The 17,053-nt window shown below is 45.3% G+C and overlaps 3 protein-coding genes and 1 long non-coding RNA gene across 18 annotated transcripts in view; 3 read left to right on the forward strand and 1 right to left on the reverse strand.

Moving 5' to 3' along the window:
* Positions 1-3,482, forward strand: part of LOC309378732 (uncharacterized protein) — a 60,942-nt gene extending 57,460 nt beyond the window's left edge. Inside the window, exon 4 of the mRNA XM_081927353.1 lies at positions 1,630-3,482. Within this exon, the coding sequence (XP_081783479.1) occupies positions 1,630-2,434 (805 nt within the window). The 3' untranslated portion in view covers positions 2,435-3,482. The remainder of the gene's footprint in view (positions 1-1,629) is intronic.
* LOC309378709 (uncharacterized protein) overlaps positions 1-17,053 on the forward strand; it is an 89,503-nt gene that overhangs the window by 54,124 nt on the left and 18,326 nt on the right. For 2 of the 15 annotated variants that reach the window (XM_081927297.1, XM_081927299.1), the window contains exon 2: positions 12,966-13,143. The exons of 11 other annotated variants lie outside the window; for them this stretch is intronic. The gene's annotated coding sequence lies outside the window, so the exon portion shown is untranslated. Of the gene's footprint in view, positions 1-11,601; positions 11,719-11,770; positions 12,010-12,965; positions 13,144-17,053 lie in introns of those variants that run through there. 2 more of the 15 variants (XM_081927298.1, XM_081927300.1) reach the window with 2 other exon arrangements.
* LOC309378719 (uncharacterized protein) overlaps positions 1-17,053 on the forward strand; it is a 61,407-nt gene that overhangs the window by 5,023 nt on the left and 39,331 nt on the right. The window lies entirely within an intron of this gene.
* On the reverse strand, positions 6,624-8,626 carry LOC309378857. The gene is made up of 3 exons (XR_014172209.1): positions 7,492-8,626; positions 6,824-7,176; positions 6,624-6,751 (listed from the first exon to the last, which is right to left on the reverse strand). It is a non-coding gene; the product is annotated as an uncharacterized lncRNA (long non-coding RNA).

Consider the following 17,053-nt stretch of genomic DNA (forward strand, 5'->3'; position numbering starts at 1 on the left):
CCCACTAAAGAGGAATGGGTAGTCAAATTGTGCGAGTACTTGGAGCTCGCAAAGCTGACAGATGCAATAAGAGATAAACCTTTAAAAATGGTGAAATAAGAATGGGAATATTTAAATAATTATGTAGGGGACGAGGGCTCAACAAGAAAGACCTGGCTATGTTTAGAATGATACCGCATAGAGAAATGCTCCCTGATACCAAGATGAGGGATTCCTTTGGAATGCAGATAGAGAGAATTGATAAGAATAATGATCTGTTGTGAGCTTGACGGATATGTACAATAGATGAGCTTTCCTGCTTAGGCTCATTTTTCTTTTTCTTTTTCTCTTTTTCTTTTTCTCTTTTTCTTTTTTCTTTCCCATAGTTGCTTATGTTCTGTGTCATGTACCTCAATATTTTTTGTAGACTTTTTCATTTTTTTCATTACTATTAAGGAATTTTCCTTTGTAATTTTGGTTGTCTATATTTCTAAGTACCTGTTTACATGTACCTATTTAAAGCAAAATAAAAGTTTTTTAAAAAAGAGAAGAAAAAGAAAGAAAGGCAGTCTCAGAGGACAACGGTATTCTAAGATCATGCTGTGTTATTAAAGATGATTGAGGATTATGAAAGGTTGCTGATGCATTACTACCATTTGACATCATACCATTTTCATTTCTTAAAAATTGGGAACATGGGTAGGACATGGGAGAATGTAGGAGATGTTGAAATAAGAGAAGGTGCTAATGGAGGTTGATGTGTCCTTTTTTTTCTGTGTTCTCTTTCCTCAAACCCAAACAGGATTTCCTTTCTGCCCACTCTGAAAAAGGTGATGGAGAAGACAGAATTGCAGGGGACAGAGCACCTTTCGTTTCATTAGGAATAGCCATTAAAATGTGTGAAATGTGGAATATGCTTCACTGAATGAGCACACATAGTTCACATCAACAAACAGAAAAAGGAAAGAACCCACTTAAAGGTATGGAGTGCGGAAAGACTCACCAGCAGACTCACACAGAGAGAAAGCGTTATAAGTGCAGGGAGTGTGGGAAGAACTTCAGTCACAGTGGAAACCTTAAAGTGCACAAACGGACTCACACCGGGGAGAAACCATTTAAATGTATTGAGTGTGGAAAGAGCTTTAGTGTAAATGGAAGCCTTAGGAACCATCAACGGACTCACACAGGGGAGAAACCATTTAAATGTATTGAGTGTGGAAAGAGCTTTAGTGATAATGGAAGCCTTAGGAAACATCAACGGACTCACACAGGGGAGAAACCATTTAAATGTATTGAGTGTGGAAAGAGCTTTAGTGATAATGGAGGCCTTAGGTATCATCAACGGACTCACACAGGGGAGAAACCATATAAATGCATCGAATGTGGAAAGAGCTTTAGTGATAATGGAAGCCTTAGGTATCATCAACGGACTCACACAGGGGAGAAACCATATAAATGCATGGAGTGTGGAAAGAGCTTTAGTGATAGTGGAAGTCTTAGACAACATCAACGGACTCACACAGGGGAGAAACCATATACATGTATCGAGTGTGGAAACAGATTTAGTCATAGTGGAAGCCTTAGACTACATCAACGGACTCACACAGGAGAGAAACCATATAAATGTATTGAGTGTGGAAAGAGCTTTAGTAATAGTGGAAGCCTTAGAACACATCAACGGACTCACACAGGGGAGAAACCATATAAATGTATCGAGTGTGGAAGGAGCTTTCGTGAAAATGGACACCTTAGATCCCATCAACAGACTCACACAGGGGAGAAACCATATACATGTATCGAGTGTGGAAACAGATTTAGTCATAGTGGAAGCCTTAGACTACATCAACGGACTCACACAGGGGAGAAACCATATAAATGTATTGAGTGTGGAAAGAGCTTTAGTGATAATGGAAAGCTTAGACAACATCAACGGACTCACACAGGGGAGAAACCATTTAAATGTATTGAGTGTGGGAAAAGCTTTAGTGAAAATGGAAGCCTTAGACAACATCAACGGACTCACAAAGGGGAGAAACCATTTAAATGCATGGAGTGTGGAAAGAGCTTCAATTCGAGTGGAAACCTTAGAAATCATCAACGGACTCACACAGGAGAGAAACCATTTAAATGCATGGAGTGTGGAAAGAGCTTCAATCAGAGTGCACACCTTAGAACACATCTACGGACTCACACAGGGGAGAAACCATATAAATGTATCGAGTGTGGAAAGAGCTTTAGTGATAATGGAAACCTTAGACAACATCAACGGACTCACACAGGAGAGAAACCATTTAAATGCATGGAGTGTGGAAAGAGCTTCAATCAGAGTACACACCTTAGAACACATCAACGGACTCACACAGGGGAGAAACCATATAAATGTATCGAGTGTGGAAAGAGCTTTAGTGATAGTGGAAGCCTTAGACTACATCAACACAGGGGAGAAACCATATAAATGTATCGAGTGTGGAAAGAGCTTTAGTAACAGAGGATATCTTAGAACACATCAACGGACTCACACAGGGGAGAAACCATATAAATGTATCGAGTGTGGAAAGAGCTTTAGTGATAGTGGAAGCCTTAGACTACATCAACGGACTCACACAGGGGAGAAACCATTTAAATGTATCGAGTGTGGAAAGAGCTTTAGTAACAGAGGATATCTTAGAACACACCAACGGATTCACACAGGGGAGAAACCATATAAATGTATGGAGTGTGGAAAGAGCTTCAATCAGAGTGGACACCTCCCTATACATCAACGGACTCACATAGGGGGAAAACCATATAAATTCATGCAGTGCGGAAAGAGCTTCACTCAGAGTGGAAATCTTAGAAAACATCAGCAGACACACAGGGGAGAAACTGTTTAAATGTATGGACTGAGGAAGGAGCTTCAGTCAGAGTGGAACCCTTGATTTATGTCAAAAACTCACACAAAAGACAAACCATATAAATATCAGGAAAGTATATAGAGGTTCACTCTTAGTGGAAGTTCAAAATCAACAGACTCATGGACATGAAGAAGTTTAAGAGTTGAAACCCTTCAGACCATCAATAAACTCAGAGACGAGAAGCAGTTTAAATGAAAACACTGCAAAAAGTGCTTTATTTATAATGGAGTATTTAAGGAAGAGGGACGCGGGTGGCACTGTGGGTTAAACCACAGAGCCCAGGACTTGCCAATCAGAAGGTCAGCAGTTCGAATCCCTGTGATGGGGTGAGCTCCCGTTGCTCAGTCCCAGCTCCTGCCAACCTAGCAGTTTGAAAGCATGTGAAGTGCAAATAGATAAATAGGTACCGCTCTGGCGGGAAGGTAAATGGCGTTTCCGTACACTGCTCTGGTTCGCCGGAAGTGGCTTAGTCATGCTGGCCACATGACCCGGAAGCTGTACGGCGGCTCCCTCGGCCAATAAAGCGAGATGAGCGCCGCAACCCCAGAGTCGTCCGCGACTGGACCTAATGGTCAGGGGTCCCTTTACCTTTATTTAAGGAACATCTAGGGACTCTCACATGGGAGAACCCATTTAGATGTATGGAGTGAAAGTACCTTTGGTTTTTGCTCCAAACTCTGTCATTCTCCCACTGCATGATCTCCAAGCACTGCTTATTCACCAGAACCTCATCACTGCCTCTTGCGGGTCATGAAGAAAACTTGAAATAGTGAAATTGAATGGGAGATTCCCCCCCCCCCAGCCTAATTTCAAGAGGGGGAAGGAGGGGCTGCAGGGACCAGGGAAGTCTCCTGGGGGGCCCATCTTCACTCATGAAGCCCATGGGGCACCCCCGGAGCCCCTGCTTATTCTAGGGTTTGGGAAAGAGAATATTTTTCCATAGTCCCAGAAGTTTTTATTCACTCATTCTACTCAGGAGTTTTCCTACCAGAGGACCACAATGCTGTGGCTGCTGTTGTCATGGACTGGCTGGTGGGGGGGGAGGCACCAGCTGGGGGACCCACAAGGGAAGAAGGCTCAGAGCCCAGCGACTGGTGTGGGATGAGCAGAAAGAGGGAGAAAGGGGAGCAGACCGGAAGGGGAGATTTTGCAAGCTGAGGAGGAAACAGGGTTTAGTGAGCGGGAAGAGTCTGGGGCAGAGAGCAGTTCAGGCTCAAAGGGAGGAGAGGAGGGGGACTTCCAGGTTGGCGCCATCGGTAATGGCAGAATTCCTCTGATTGGGAGGAATTTGCCCCATGGGAATTTGGGTCTTGCCATCACAGCAAAGGCGGAGACCCGCTAAAAATCACATGTGGGAGAAGCCTGTGAACATGGGATTCGGCGGGCACCCTTTGCGCCTCCCCTACTCGCGGGGAACCCGGTTTAGGGGGTCCGGAGCGACGTGGGGTGAGTGGCGCGGTGCTTCGAATCGACTGCTTTTTCCACTGAGCGAAGCCACATAGCTGTTGCCGGAGAGCACTGACTTTTTCCTGTGGACAATTTGATTCTAAAGTAATTACCCGTGAGTAGAGCTGAAATGGGAGAATTGGATTTTTAAATGTATAATTTGGTATCGAAGCGGGGAGGTTCAATACAGGAAGTCTGCCTTCCCCTTTTGTAAATAGACTGAAGCAATGAGGCTGCAAGCTGAAGCCTTGGAAAGCCTTTTGTAAAAGACTAAACTTTCAATGGTAAAGAACATTTAACCCCCCCTTGGGGGCAGGAGAAGAGGGGGGGGAGTTGTGGACTGAGTATGCCTGCAGGAGAGAGCGAAGAGAGTTAGAATACTGCCGCTCTGACCCTGGAAACGGGCTGCTAGTAGGACTGATGTCTTTTGGAATGTCCATTGACAGCGTTTAGAATGTTCACTGACAGCTAGCTAAGGAAGAGAAGTACATTGTTTCTACAGTCTCCGGCTGTTTCTAAAAAGGAGTAAATAGGAACAGAAAACTGAAACTAACTTTGGATTGTAGGACTAACACTGGTTAAGAACGTGAAATATTTAGGGGTTAACATGACTGCCAAAAATGTGAATCTATTTAAGGATAATTATGAAAAATGTTGGATTGAAGTGAAAAAGGATTTAGAAATATGGACAAATTTGAAGTTATCATTGTTAGGCCAAATTGCTGTGATAAAAATGAATGTGCTGCCAAGGATGTTGTTTTTGTTTGAAACATTACAAATTTTGGATAAGATGGATTGTTTCAAGAAGTGGCAGAAAGATATTTCCAGATTTGTTTGGCAGGGCAAGAAGCCTCAAATAAAATTCAAGATACTAACTGATGCTAAAGAAAGAGGTGGATTTGCCCTGCCAGACTTCAAACTTTATTATGAATCAGCAGCTTTTTGCTGGCTGAGAGAATGGCTGCTTCTTGAAAACACTGACGTGTTGGATCTAGAAGGTTTCAATAATGCATTTGGTTGGCATGCATATTTGTGGTACGATAAGGTAAAAGTACAAGGGCGTTTAAAAATCATATTGTTAGAAAAGCATTGTTTAATGTTTGGATAAGATATGAAGATTTGTTAGAAAAGAAAACCCCAAGATGGTTGTCACCAATGGAAGTGAAGGCTCAGAAAAACTCAATATGGAGGCCAAATGGCCGAAATATTGGGAAATTCTGGATCAAGATGGAGACAGTATAAAATTGTAGGGCTTTGAAAAATTGAAAAATAAAGTGCGAGATTGGCTCCATTATTATCAAATTGTGGGAGTCATCCAGCCAAGGCAGAGGCTTGTAAAAACTGCATGGGCCCCCTGACATTCCTCTGGGCAGTGATTACCTTATATGGAGAGGGGAGTGTCAAGCCTTGACCGGATGAGGTAACAGGAGACTTTGGAAAACGGCCATGCGGCTGGGAGAACAAAGGAGATAATAAAAAGTTGCCGGAGGAGAAAGGCTGAAAGGAGCTGCACTCCAGTATTATGAAAATACTCGCTGCCTCATTGTGTCTTCTTTCTATGCTATGCTAAACCACTTGACTGGCTGGCTCCAACAAGTGGTGCCCTCTCTGAAGCTCAATTAAAAGAAGAGGAAAACTTAAAAGAAAAGAGGCTGACTAAAGAAAGCAGTTGAGACGGACTTCAAAGGTTATAGGAAGCAGTGGGAGGCTGACTTCAAACTTCAAAGGAAACTGTAAGAGGCTTCTCAATCATCGACTCATTGCGCCCGGAAAGGTTACGCAGCGCTGATTTCATCTACGGATCCCTGGTGAGTCGATCCCTATTATATTGATTTTAGAAATATGGGCAATTCCCTGTCATCTCCGCAACAGAAATTTTTAAAAGACTTACAATTTCTCCTCTCCTCCCAACAAACTGGAAGTTCCTGAGGGTGATTTGATACAGCTCATTCTTGCCATTGATGAGCATTGTCCTTGGTTTCCAGCAGAGGGCACATGGGAACTAACACAATGGGATAAGATCGGAGCACATTTTCATGGACATCCCAGTTTTGGTGTTCGAATTTTAAATGCTTGGTGTAAAATTCGTTATGCTATGGGCTCTTTATCACCAAAAAATATCTCCATGGCTACATTGCCAAAACAACCTTCAGCTTCATTAATTCAGCATGCTGTTATGCCATGTGTTCCAGCACTTGCTTTGCCAGCACCCCCAGACCCCAAACCTGCGGATTACAGTTCCTCACCAGAGGACTCAATCCTGCAAAAATACAGTGGTCTGGCTGAAAATGACCCTGCTCTTTCAGCGGCAGAACAAGCTACCCCCTTTCAACATGCAGTACTTGCCTGTTCCTTATCACAGGATACCATGGCATTCCCTGTTATTGTGCCCCCTGCTGGTGCTCCAGCAGGAACTCAAGCCCAGTACCAACCTTTTGACTTTAAAATCTTGAAAGTGCTACAATTGTCAGTTTGGACAAATGGACTGCAAGCTCCATTTACACAAGCTCTTTTGGAAGCCACATTAGCCCAGCTGTTGGTTCCAGATGACATCAAGCTTTTGGCACGTACAATGTTACCCCCATCAGCAGGTGTATTGTTTGCCCATGAATGGGAAATCGCCTGTCGTGCTTATGCTCCTGCTTTACTGCAACAAGCAAGAGGGAATAATCCTAATCTTACCCTCGCAGATGTGATGGATGCTATGATGGGGCGTGGGCCCTATGCTCAGGCTTCAGTGCAAGCCACACTGCTGCAGATCTTATTGAGGGATACTGCTCTTGGGCTCAACAAGCAATGAGAAAAATTCCTGAACCCTCCAGTATTCAGTCTAGGTGGGGTTCAATCAGACAAGAACCTAGAGAATCATATTCTTCCTTTATGGACAGGCTGATTACAGCAGTGAGTAGACAAATTGAAAATCCTGAAGCCAAACAAATAATTATCAAACAATTGGCCTTTGAAAGTGCAAATGAGGATTGTAAGGTTGCGTTACAACCGATAATACACAATCCTGCCACAGACACAGCAGCCATGCTTCGCATTTGTCAGTCTGTAGGTACAGCAGCTCATCTGCTGGTGGCAGCGCAAAATAAAAACCAGCCTGTAGCCACCGATACAACATTTCCAGCGTGGCAAACCAAGATAAGCGATACCTCTGTGTGGGTAGAACAGTGGCCTCCACCAAAAGAAAAATCCGCAGCAATGGCACCATCTCGTTTCTGAACAGCTTATTTCTGAACAATTGACTTTCGGCCACATTGAACCACTTTCATCCCATTGGCTCCAGCAGACAGGAACGGTTTGCTTTTACCTTGCAAGTATATAACAATTCGCAGCCCACCCAGCGATATCAGTGGGTTGTCCTGCCTCACAGCATGCGGAACTCCCCTACACTTTGTCAACATTTTGTGGATGAAGCATCGAAACCTTTCCGCATGCGCCACCTAGAGGTGCTACACACGAACTGCATCTGGCAGTGTTTGCCTTCCTCATCATTTGCCTTGCCATTCTTTCTTTCACCGTTATACAAGGAAGAGAAGCAGACGACCCAGTCCAGTTGAAACCACCATATTTCATCTTATCAGCTGGCAAGCCGCAGTCATCAGAATCCTACTCTGGCTGGCAGCATCCACGGCTCAGCCACTCTCGAACTATAAGAACAGCTTTGTGGAATAAGACTTTTAGGGGAGAAAATTATCATAAGATATGGAGGAATAATATTTTTGTGCAAGATATGATTAAATTTACTAGTTTATTGCATGCTTCTAAATGTTGGTTATGTATGCACATGCCCCCTTTTGCCAGCCACTCAGGCATAATGCTTCATGGTGTGCCTATTAATGGATCTTTTCAATTTACAAATGTTATATCACCTAACCAAACTTTTTGGCCTCCAGTACAATTGACCCTCCATGAGCCTGCCCCCATTTGTTTTCAAATTAGAGAGGGGAAAGAATCATGGGGCATATATCCAAACTGTCAATATACATTGAAATTCATGTTTAATAGCTCTTGTTCTCTTACAGGAACATACAGTGACCAATCTCAGTGCTGTAGGAGTGACACGAGTGCATGGCTAATAAACTATAAAGGAAGCCTACCATGCAGCTTGGAATCAGAATTCTTATGTTCTTGGCTTCCGGATGGAAGTTGGCTTCGACATTTATTAATTTTAGTGATCATTATAGTAGTTATTTGCATTATTTTGTGTTGCTGTATTCAATGTATTCCTTCTTTAATCTCTATATGTACTGCATGGTTGTCCAGTCCGCGGCCCGCTTTCGGTTTCACAAGACTCGCTTATTGCACTCAATATAATCATACTGGAATGGACATTTATGCCTCTGATTAATAAAATAAAGAAAGAGGGCATGTGGGAGTCATCCAGCCAAGGCAGAGGCTTGTAAAAACTGCATGGGCCCCCTGACATTCCTCTGGGCAATGATTACCTTATACGGAGAGGGGAGTGTCAAGCCTTGACCGGATGAGGTAACAGGAGACTTTGGAAAACGGCCATGCGGCTGGGAGAACAAAGGAGATAATAAAAAGTTGCTGGAGGAGAAAGGCTGAAAGGAGCTGCACTCCAGTATTATGAAAATACTCGCTGCCTCATTGTGTCTTCTTTCTATGCTATGCTAAACCACTTGACTGGCTGGCTCCAACATCAAATAATGGGGGCATACAATTTGGACAAAAAAGTTGGTTTCCAGGTGGAAAAATCAAAATTGGAAACAGAATTGTTAGATTCAAAAATTAAGAATTTGTCAAGAATGTATAACTTGCTGTTGAAATGGAACACTCAGGATGAAACGGTGAAATCAGCTATGATTAAAGAGGCACAAGATGTTGGACATAACATAATGATGGCCGACTTGGAACAGTTATGGACCACAGGTATGAAATTTACGGCATGTAATGCCCTAAGAGAGAATATTATGAAAATGATATACAGGTGGTACATGACACCAGTCAAGCTTGCAAAAATATACCATTTGCCCGACAATAAATGTTGGAAATGTAACGAGACTGAAGGCACATTCTTTCACCTTTGGTGGACATGCCCAAGGATTAAGACATTCTGGGAGCTGATTTATAACGAAATTAAAAAGGTATTTAAATATACCTTTCTGAAGAAACCAGAGGCTTTTCTCCTGGGCATGGTCGGCCAATTGGTGCCAAAGAAGCTAAATTTATCTCTGCCAATATAACGACTACCACATATCTCTTTACTTCTGCTCTCTGCTGCATAGGGGACTTGCTTTCCCAAACAACTCTGGCTTTTATTTTTAAATGGGGGAACAGACGCAATTTGCTTTTTGTCCCAACAGCCCTGCGTGCAATATGCAATCTGTTTTGCACCCAGTATGGTTTAACTAATATATGGAACCAGGGGTGCCAACTTGGATAAAACATGAGGGTGGGGACAGGTAAGCCCTGCATAATCGATCACATGATGCAACACACACACACACACACACACACACACACACACACTATTTGAATGACAATGCCCATTAACTTTGTGGGGGCCCTCAAATATTTTATGGGGGGAAGGGACCTCAGCCCCTAGGAGTTGGCTCCTATGTATGGGGCAATTCTATCCTCAAGTTATACTGGCAGGATATGATTGCTGCTGAGTCCCATATGTCAGAATAACTCCAAGTTATGACAATGTAAGGAAGCTATGTTGATGTTACAGTGCCTAGCTTTACATTTCCCAAAATAGTAATTGCTTTGGCCAAAGGCTGTAAGGTACAAGATGACCAATGAAGGGAACTGACGCAATGGTTAGAGTGCTAGACTATGACCTGGGAGACCTGGGTTTAAATCCCCACTCAGCCATGAAGCTCCCTGGGTGACCTTGGGCCGGTTATCATCTTAGCCTAACCTACCTCACAGGGTTGATGTGAGGATGAAATGGGGAGGAGGAGAACCATGTTGATATGCTTGGAATATAAAGGTGACATATAAATGTAATAAACAAACATAAATAAATCTGTGGCATCAAAGGCAATGTCCTCAGAGAGCAGCTGTTGCATGCAGTGTTGTAGTGTGGCGGTGCAGGGGGGCCGGCCTGGCACCTACCCAACCTCGCTGTGCCCAGGCGCGCTGCTCTCTCCAGCTTCCTCCCGGCCGGGCCAGCGGCTCCACCTCTTCCTTTGCCTCTTTGAGGCGCTTAATTCCCAGCAAGCGATTAGCAGGCTCGGATCGGATCCTGCGGCAGGCGGCGCCTCCACCTCCTCCTCCTCCCGGCTTTGCTGCTGCTGCTGCGCGGCTCTCTTCCCTCCACCAACGGCGCGCTGCGCCTTGGAGAGGTTCCCGCTTCCTCGAGGGGGGCCGGCCAAACAGAGACGATGACCCCCCACCCCAACCAAGCCTCGATTGCTTGTCCCTTCCCTCTGGACTCGCGCCCCCCCAGATGTTGCGCCCGGTGCGGCTGGCACCCCTGGCACCCCCCACGCTACGCCACTGGCTCGTGGGGTGGGGGAGGGGAGGATGTTGCAATGCAAACCTTGTAGGAGGGACGGGACCCACTTGGCAGCTGGATCTCCGGGATTAGCTCTCTGGGCACCACAGTTCAAGAAGGACACTGACAAACTGGAACGTGTCCAGAGGAGGGCAACCAAAATGGTCAAAGGCCTGGAAACGATGCCTTATGAGGAACGGCTAAGGGAGCTGGGCATGTTTAGCCTGGAGAAGAGGAGGTGAAGGGGTGATATGATAGCCATGTTCAAATATATAAAAGGATGTCACATAGAGGAGGGAGAAAGGTTGTTTTCTGCTGCTCCAGAGAAGCGGACACGGAGCAATGGATCCAAACTACAAGAAAGAAGATTCCACCTAAACATTAGGAAGAACTTCCTGACAGTAAGAGCTGTTTGACAGTGGAATTTGCTGCCAAGGAGTGTGGTGGAGTCTCCTTCTTTGGAGGTCTTTAAGCAGAGGCTTGACAACCATATGTCAGGAGTGCTCTGATGGGGTTTCCTGCTTGGCAGGGGGTTGGACTCGATGGCCCTGGTGGTCTCTTCCAACTCTAGGATTCTAGCCCCTCCCCCGCTCTCCAATCCACAAGGGGGGGAAACCTTCCTCTCCTCCCCCCCACTCAAACCTTCCCTCCCCTCCCGGCACCTCCTCCTCTCACCCCGCCCCCACCATCCCAAATCCCGCCCCCAATACATTGCTCCTCCTCCTCCTCCTCCAATCCGGCTTCTGCTCCAGGAATGTCGGGGGGGGGGTGAGCCCCCTCCCAAACTGCCTGCTTCTCCCGCAAGTGGCTCCTCTGCGCCGTAGCTCTAGGTGCGCGCGCGTTCTCAAAGGGGCGGAGGGGCGGCAGGTAAATCCCCCCCCCGTGGATGTTGCAGGAAAGGAAAGGAGAATCGGGAGCGAGGAGAAAGAGGTAAAGGGGTCGCGGGGGGGGGGGAGGGGGGAGAAAAGGACCCAGAGACCCCTCCAGCTCCCCAAAGCGCCTTCCGTGGGGCCTGGATCCCGGCACGCGTGCTGCCAAGGGGGCTTTCCTCGCAGGGGTGGACGTGTGGCGCCCACCCACGAGGACTCCCTGGCCCCGTTTCCCCCGCGCAGGCATCCCTGGGGCGCGGAGAGAAGCCAGGATAGAGACCCCCCCTGTCCCCCCTTGCTCGTCTTGGGAGGGGGCAATAGGGACGGAGAGATGGGTTGCGCCTGGCGAGGGGTGAGCCAAGGGGGCTCTGGGTGAAGGGGAGACTCAGGGATGGGGGGGCAAGGGCGGGGGGAGGAGGAGGGAGGAGACGAGGACCCAGAGACCCCTCCAGCTCCCCCGAGCCCCTTCCGTGGGGCCTGGATCCCGGCATGCGTGCTGCCAAGGGGCGGAGATGGGGCGCCCACCCACGAGGACTCCCTGGGGCGCGGAGAAGCGGGCCAGGAAAGGGTTAAGAGGTGCGGGAGGCGCCTGGATAGAGACCCCCCTGTCCCTCCCCGGCTCGTCTTGGGGGGGGCAATAGGGACTGTGAGATGGGTTGCGTTTGGCAAGGGGTGAGCCAAGGGGGCCTCTGGGTGCAGGGGAGACTCCGGGAGAAAGAGAGGGGGTCATGGAAGTGGGGGGAGAAGGGAGGGGGCATCCCCGGGTCAGGGAAATGCAGCAATGGGGGGGGGGGAGAGGAAGACCTGTCTTTGGAGAGAAGTCTCCATCATAACGCCCACGATGAATCTCCGGAGGGGCCGCCTTGGCTTCTCCCTCCCGCCCAAGAATCGGCCACCCCTTCAAGGCGACCAAAGAGGGATCCCTGGAAAGTGGGGGTCCTGTCCCCCCACCTTTTCCTTCCTGCAATCTCCCCCCTCTTCCCACCCCATAATCCCCTGCCCTGTCCAGACGCAGCCATTCTGCCCAGTCCAACCACTGGTCCCCTGGAGAGGAGAGGAAATCCCGAGAGGAAGAGGGGAGGGGGGAGGCCTTCTCAGAAGCGGCTCTTGGTTTCCGCAATCCCACCCAGGAAGCAGCCAGAAACCTTTTCCTCTCTCTCAGGCTTCCATCTTTATTGTCTTTTCCACTGAGGGTGAGGATAATGTACACCTGTCATCAGAAACGGGTGCAGAGTCCATGGAATGGCTCTCAGGGCTGATACAGAAGTTGCACCTCAAAAGCATTTCTGTTCCTCTTATTCTTTGTAGCCAATGTCAGAGTGACTGACAAGCTGAGATACAATCCTTCAGCATCTGATGACAGCGACTACATGAATCTTCCCAGTCACAGGACCCATTTTCAGGATAGACAGTGCCTGGGGCTGGAGGCTCTACACACCGGGTGTGCCTGTGCAGGCCAGAGACTGCCAGTATTAGCACAGGTGAGGTGTGTGACCTCCCCAAATTTACAAACTGTGTGTGAATGAGAGTTCGTGGGTGGGATTATAGTTTATGGCAACCCTGTGATTTTCTCCACCCATAACATTTCTTGAGCTAATATTGCAGTACAAATTCCAAAATAACTACAAAAAAATCACAAAAGAATAATAATTGTAGTATTTATACCCTGCCCACCTGGTTGGGTTTCCGCAGCCACTCTGGGCAGGTTACAGCACATATAAAATACAGGAAAACATCAAACGTTATAAACCTCCTGACACAGGGCTGCCTTCAGCTGTCTTCCAAATGTCAGGTAGTTGTTCATTTCCTTGACCTCTGAAGGGAGGGCGTTCCACAGGGCGGGCGCCACCACCGAGAAGGCCCTCTGCCTGCTTCCCTGTACCCTCACTTATCACAGAGAGGGGACCAGCAGGAGGACCTCAGAGGAGGACCTCAGTGTTCAGAGTGAAGGATGGGGGTGGAGACGCTCCTTCAGGTCTACAGGGCCAAGGCGGCTGAGGGCTTTCGGTCGCCGATCTTGCTCCTCCATAATGATCTCCAAGTCCGACATATAGTTAGCAGAATAGGAAAAAAACACTCAGAGGCAGCAAAAAATCCATTCAGCAGATAAATTTAGTACAGAAGGCAAAGAAGCATGACTATCCAAAAACTGAATTTACAGTAAAACCCTAACACAGCATAGCAAAACAGCACTCTAATAAGAAAGACACAAGCAGAGTAGAGAATAGCAGAATAGGAAGTGGGACCAGGCACCTTTCAAGACTGTGATTTATAAACAATTCAGGGCCAGAGTAACCTTGGGACTGGATAACAAGCTTGGCTCACTCCAGTTTAAGCCAGCTTCTTCTGGTTCCCAAAACAAGGAAGGTTCAGCATAATCTCATAACAACTGATCCCACCCCCTGCTCTCAGCAGAAAGGAAACTCCCTTATCAGGTAAAATGTTCCAGCTAGAGAAAACATCAGCTTTGAATCACACAGAGCAAAACCACCAGAACCTTCTTGAACCACCAGACTTGGAATGATCTCTATATGTCAGTATTGGAGGGGGATGCCAGCCGGTGGCAGAGGACAGAGTGACTCCAGGAGACATAGGTGTAAAAACACCAAACGGAAAAACAAAGACTTTATTACTAAACAAATAAACACAAGCTCTGGTGGATGTTATTCCTGCAGGCAAGGCAACAAAACTCAGCTTTTTCCTTTATAGCAACGGTCACCTGCAGCCAATTAATCCCAGAAACTTCTTAAAGGTATACACACATGTTTCTGTGCCGAATGTCCTCTAACACCCCCTCTCATTCAAACAGAAACAATAGTATTTTAAACAGAAAAGAACATATTTACATATCACACACTGCAACTCCCAACTTTGTTACCAGTCGTGTATGTTTTTCAAGGGTTAACGCTTTTGTAAATACATCCGCCACATTTTGTGTACTTTCACAATACTTCAGCATTATCTGGTTCTGTTTTACATTTTCAGCTACATTTTGGTATTTAATTTCTAAATGCTTTGATTTGTTTCTAAACAGGTCAGATCCAGACAAGGTTATTACGGCTTGATTATCTTACATAACTTGAATAGGATAATTACACTCTACGTCTATATTCTTGAGGATCTGAACATAAAATTTTACTTCATTACATAATTCCGACAATGCACAGTATTCGGCTTCAGTTGATGATGTGGCCACTATAGTTTGTTTTTTGGATTTCCATCCTACTAAAGAATCTCCAAATTGAAATACCATTCCAGAAATTGATTTTTTATCAGGCAGGTTGGCCCAATCGCTGTCCACGTAACACTGCAATTTTGTGGACCCTGAAGATGGTAATTTTAAACAATAATCAAGTGTTTGCTTTAGATACCGGAAAATACGTTTTAAACCTTTCCAGGCATTTTCTGTAGGACAGCTTACTAGTCTGCTTAGTATTCCAATTGCATAACTCAAATCTGGTCTGCTCCACAATGAAATGTATAATAAACTTCCAATTATTGAATGGTACATTTCAGGATTTACAGGTTCTGTGCATTTTTCTTCATTTTTGAAAAAACCTATTTCCATTGGGGTTTTTATTCCCTTGCAGTTTTGCATATTGTTTCTTTCAAGTAACTCCACTATTTTGTCTTTTTGACTCAACAAAAAACTTCCATCGTTTGTTCTTTGAATTTCTAAACCGAGATAATTTTTTACTGGCCCCAAATCTCTTACTTTAAATTCCTTTCTTAGTTGTTCTGCAAATTTTTTCACTTGCTTGTCACCTTTTGTAGAGTAAAGCAAATCATCAACATAACACAAACACAATTCTTGTTTATCACCCTTTCCTTTAGTGTATAAGCAGTTATCAGCTAAGCTTCTTTTAAAACCAAGATTTTTTAAAGCATTATCAAGACATTCGTTCCAATTTCTAGCTGACTGTTTGAGCCCATAAATTGCTTTGTTCAGCCTATATACAGAATTCTGTTCTCCTGCCTCAAAACCTGGCGCTTGATTCATAAAAATTTCTTCTTGCAGATTTGCGTTAAGATAAGCTGTTTCAATATCAAAATGGTTTACCTTAAACCCACGTTGTGCTGCAAGAGCTAACAATAAGCGTACACTTTCACTCCTTGCAGTAGGAGAAAAGGTTTCATCAAAGCTTTCACCTTTTCTTTGAGTAAAGCCTTGTGCTACCAGTCTGGCTTTGTACTTAACATCACCACCTGCCAAGTGTTTTATTTTATACACCCATCTACAGCCCACTGCCTTTTTTCCTTCTGGCAATGGCTCAATGGTAAAGACATCGTGTTCTGCTAAAGATTTCATTTCTGCTTTCATTGCATTTTTCCACCTTACTATTTCCTGGTGTGGTAACTTTAAAACTTCCTCATAATCACGAGGTTCCTTTTTCACATCAACAGTTTTAGCTTCTTGTATAGTAAACCTTTCTGGAGGTACCCCCTTATTGCTTCTTTGTGACCTTCTAACTTGAACACTCTCCCCCTCTGAACTATCTTCCCCTTCTGATTCATCCTGCTCAGGAGAAATTGGTTCAGCTTTAGGAGATTGTGTACTGGGATCCTCATCCCCTGAATCCTCATCACTGTCACTTTCAGAACTTTCTTTAATTTGTGGCTTATCTTCCTCAGATTTCACAAATTTATCTGTATTATCAGAATATAACATAACTTCTGAATTTCCATGTAAACGAACCCAACCATCTTGCTCACAAAACTCTGCATGTCTTGATATTACAACTCTGCCACGCCCTAGTGCAAAACGATACCCCTTTGACCAAGTTTGATAGCCAACAAACCTAAGTTTCTTTGCCTTGGGCTCACCTTTCCTTCTCTGTCCTTTTGGGATGTGAACCCAAGCCCAGCAACCAAAAGTTTTAACATGGTCCAAAAAGGGTTTTTTTCCATAAAGCAAAAAATGAGGGGTGTTGTTTATGGTAGAATGAAACAATCTGTTCTGTATGTAGTTAGCACACAGAATTCCTTCTCCCCAATACTTCCTGGATAGGCCAGAATCACATAGCATTGAATCTAACATTGTTTGTAAAGATCTTATCTTGCGTTCTGCAACTGAATTTTCTTCAGGTGAAAAAGGACACGATTTACGGTGACAAATACCACGCTTTTTCAACCAAACTTGGAGGGCTTCAGACATGAACTCGCCTCCACGGTCACTTTGTAACTGGGTAACTTTGTAAGGAAACTGCCTTTCTATATAGTTGATCCAATTCTTAATCAGTTGACCAGTTTCACTTTTGTGTTTTAACAAATATACCCAAGTATACCGGCTATAATCATCCACAAGAACCAAAAAAAACTTTGCTCCTCCTTCAGACTCTGCAAATGGCCCACAAAGGTCTGAATGTACTAAAGCAAATGGCCTCTTGCTAATTCTA

This window comes from Podarcis melisellensis (genome assembly GCF_964234715.1).
Source record: "Podarcis melisellensis genome assembly, chromosome: 10".
NCBI classification, from domain to species: Eukaryota; Metazoa; Chordata; class Lepidosauria; order Squamata; family Lacertidae; genus Podarcis; species Podarcis melisellensis.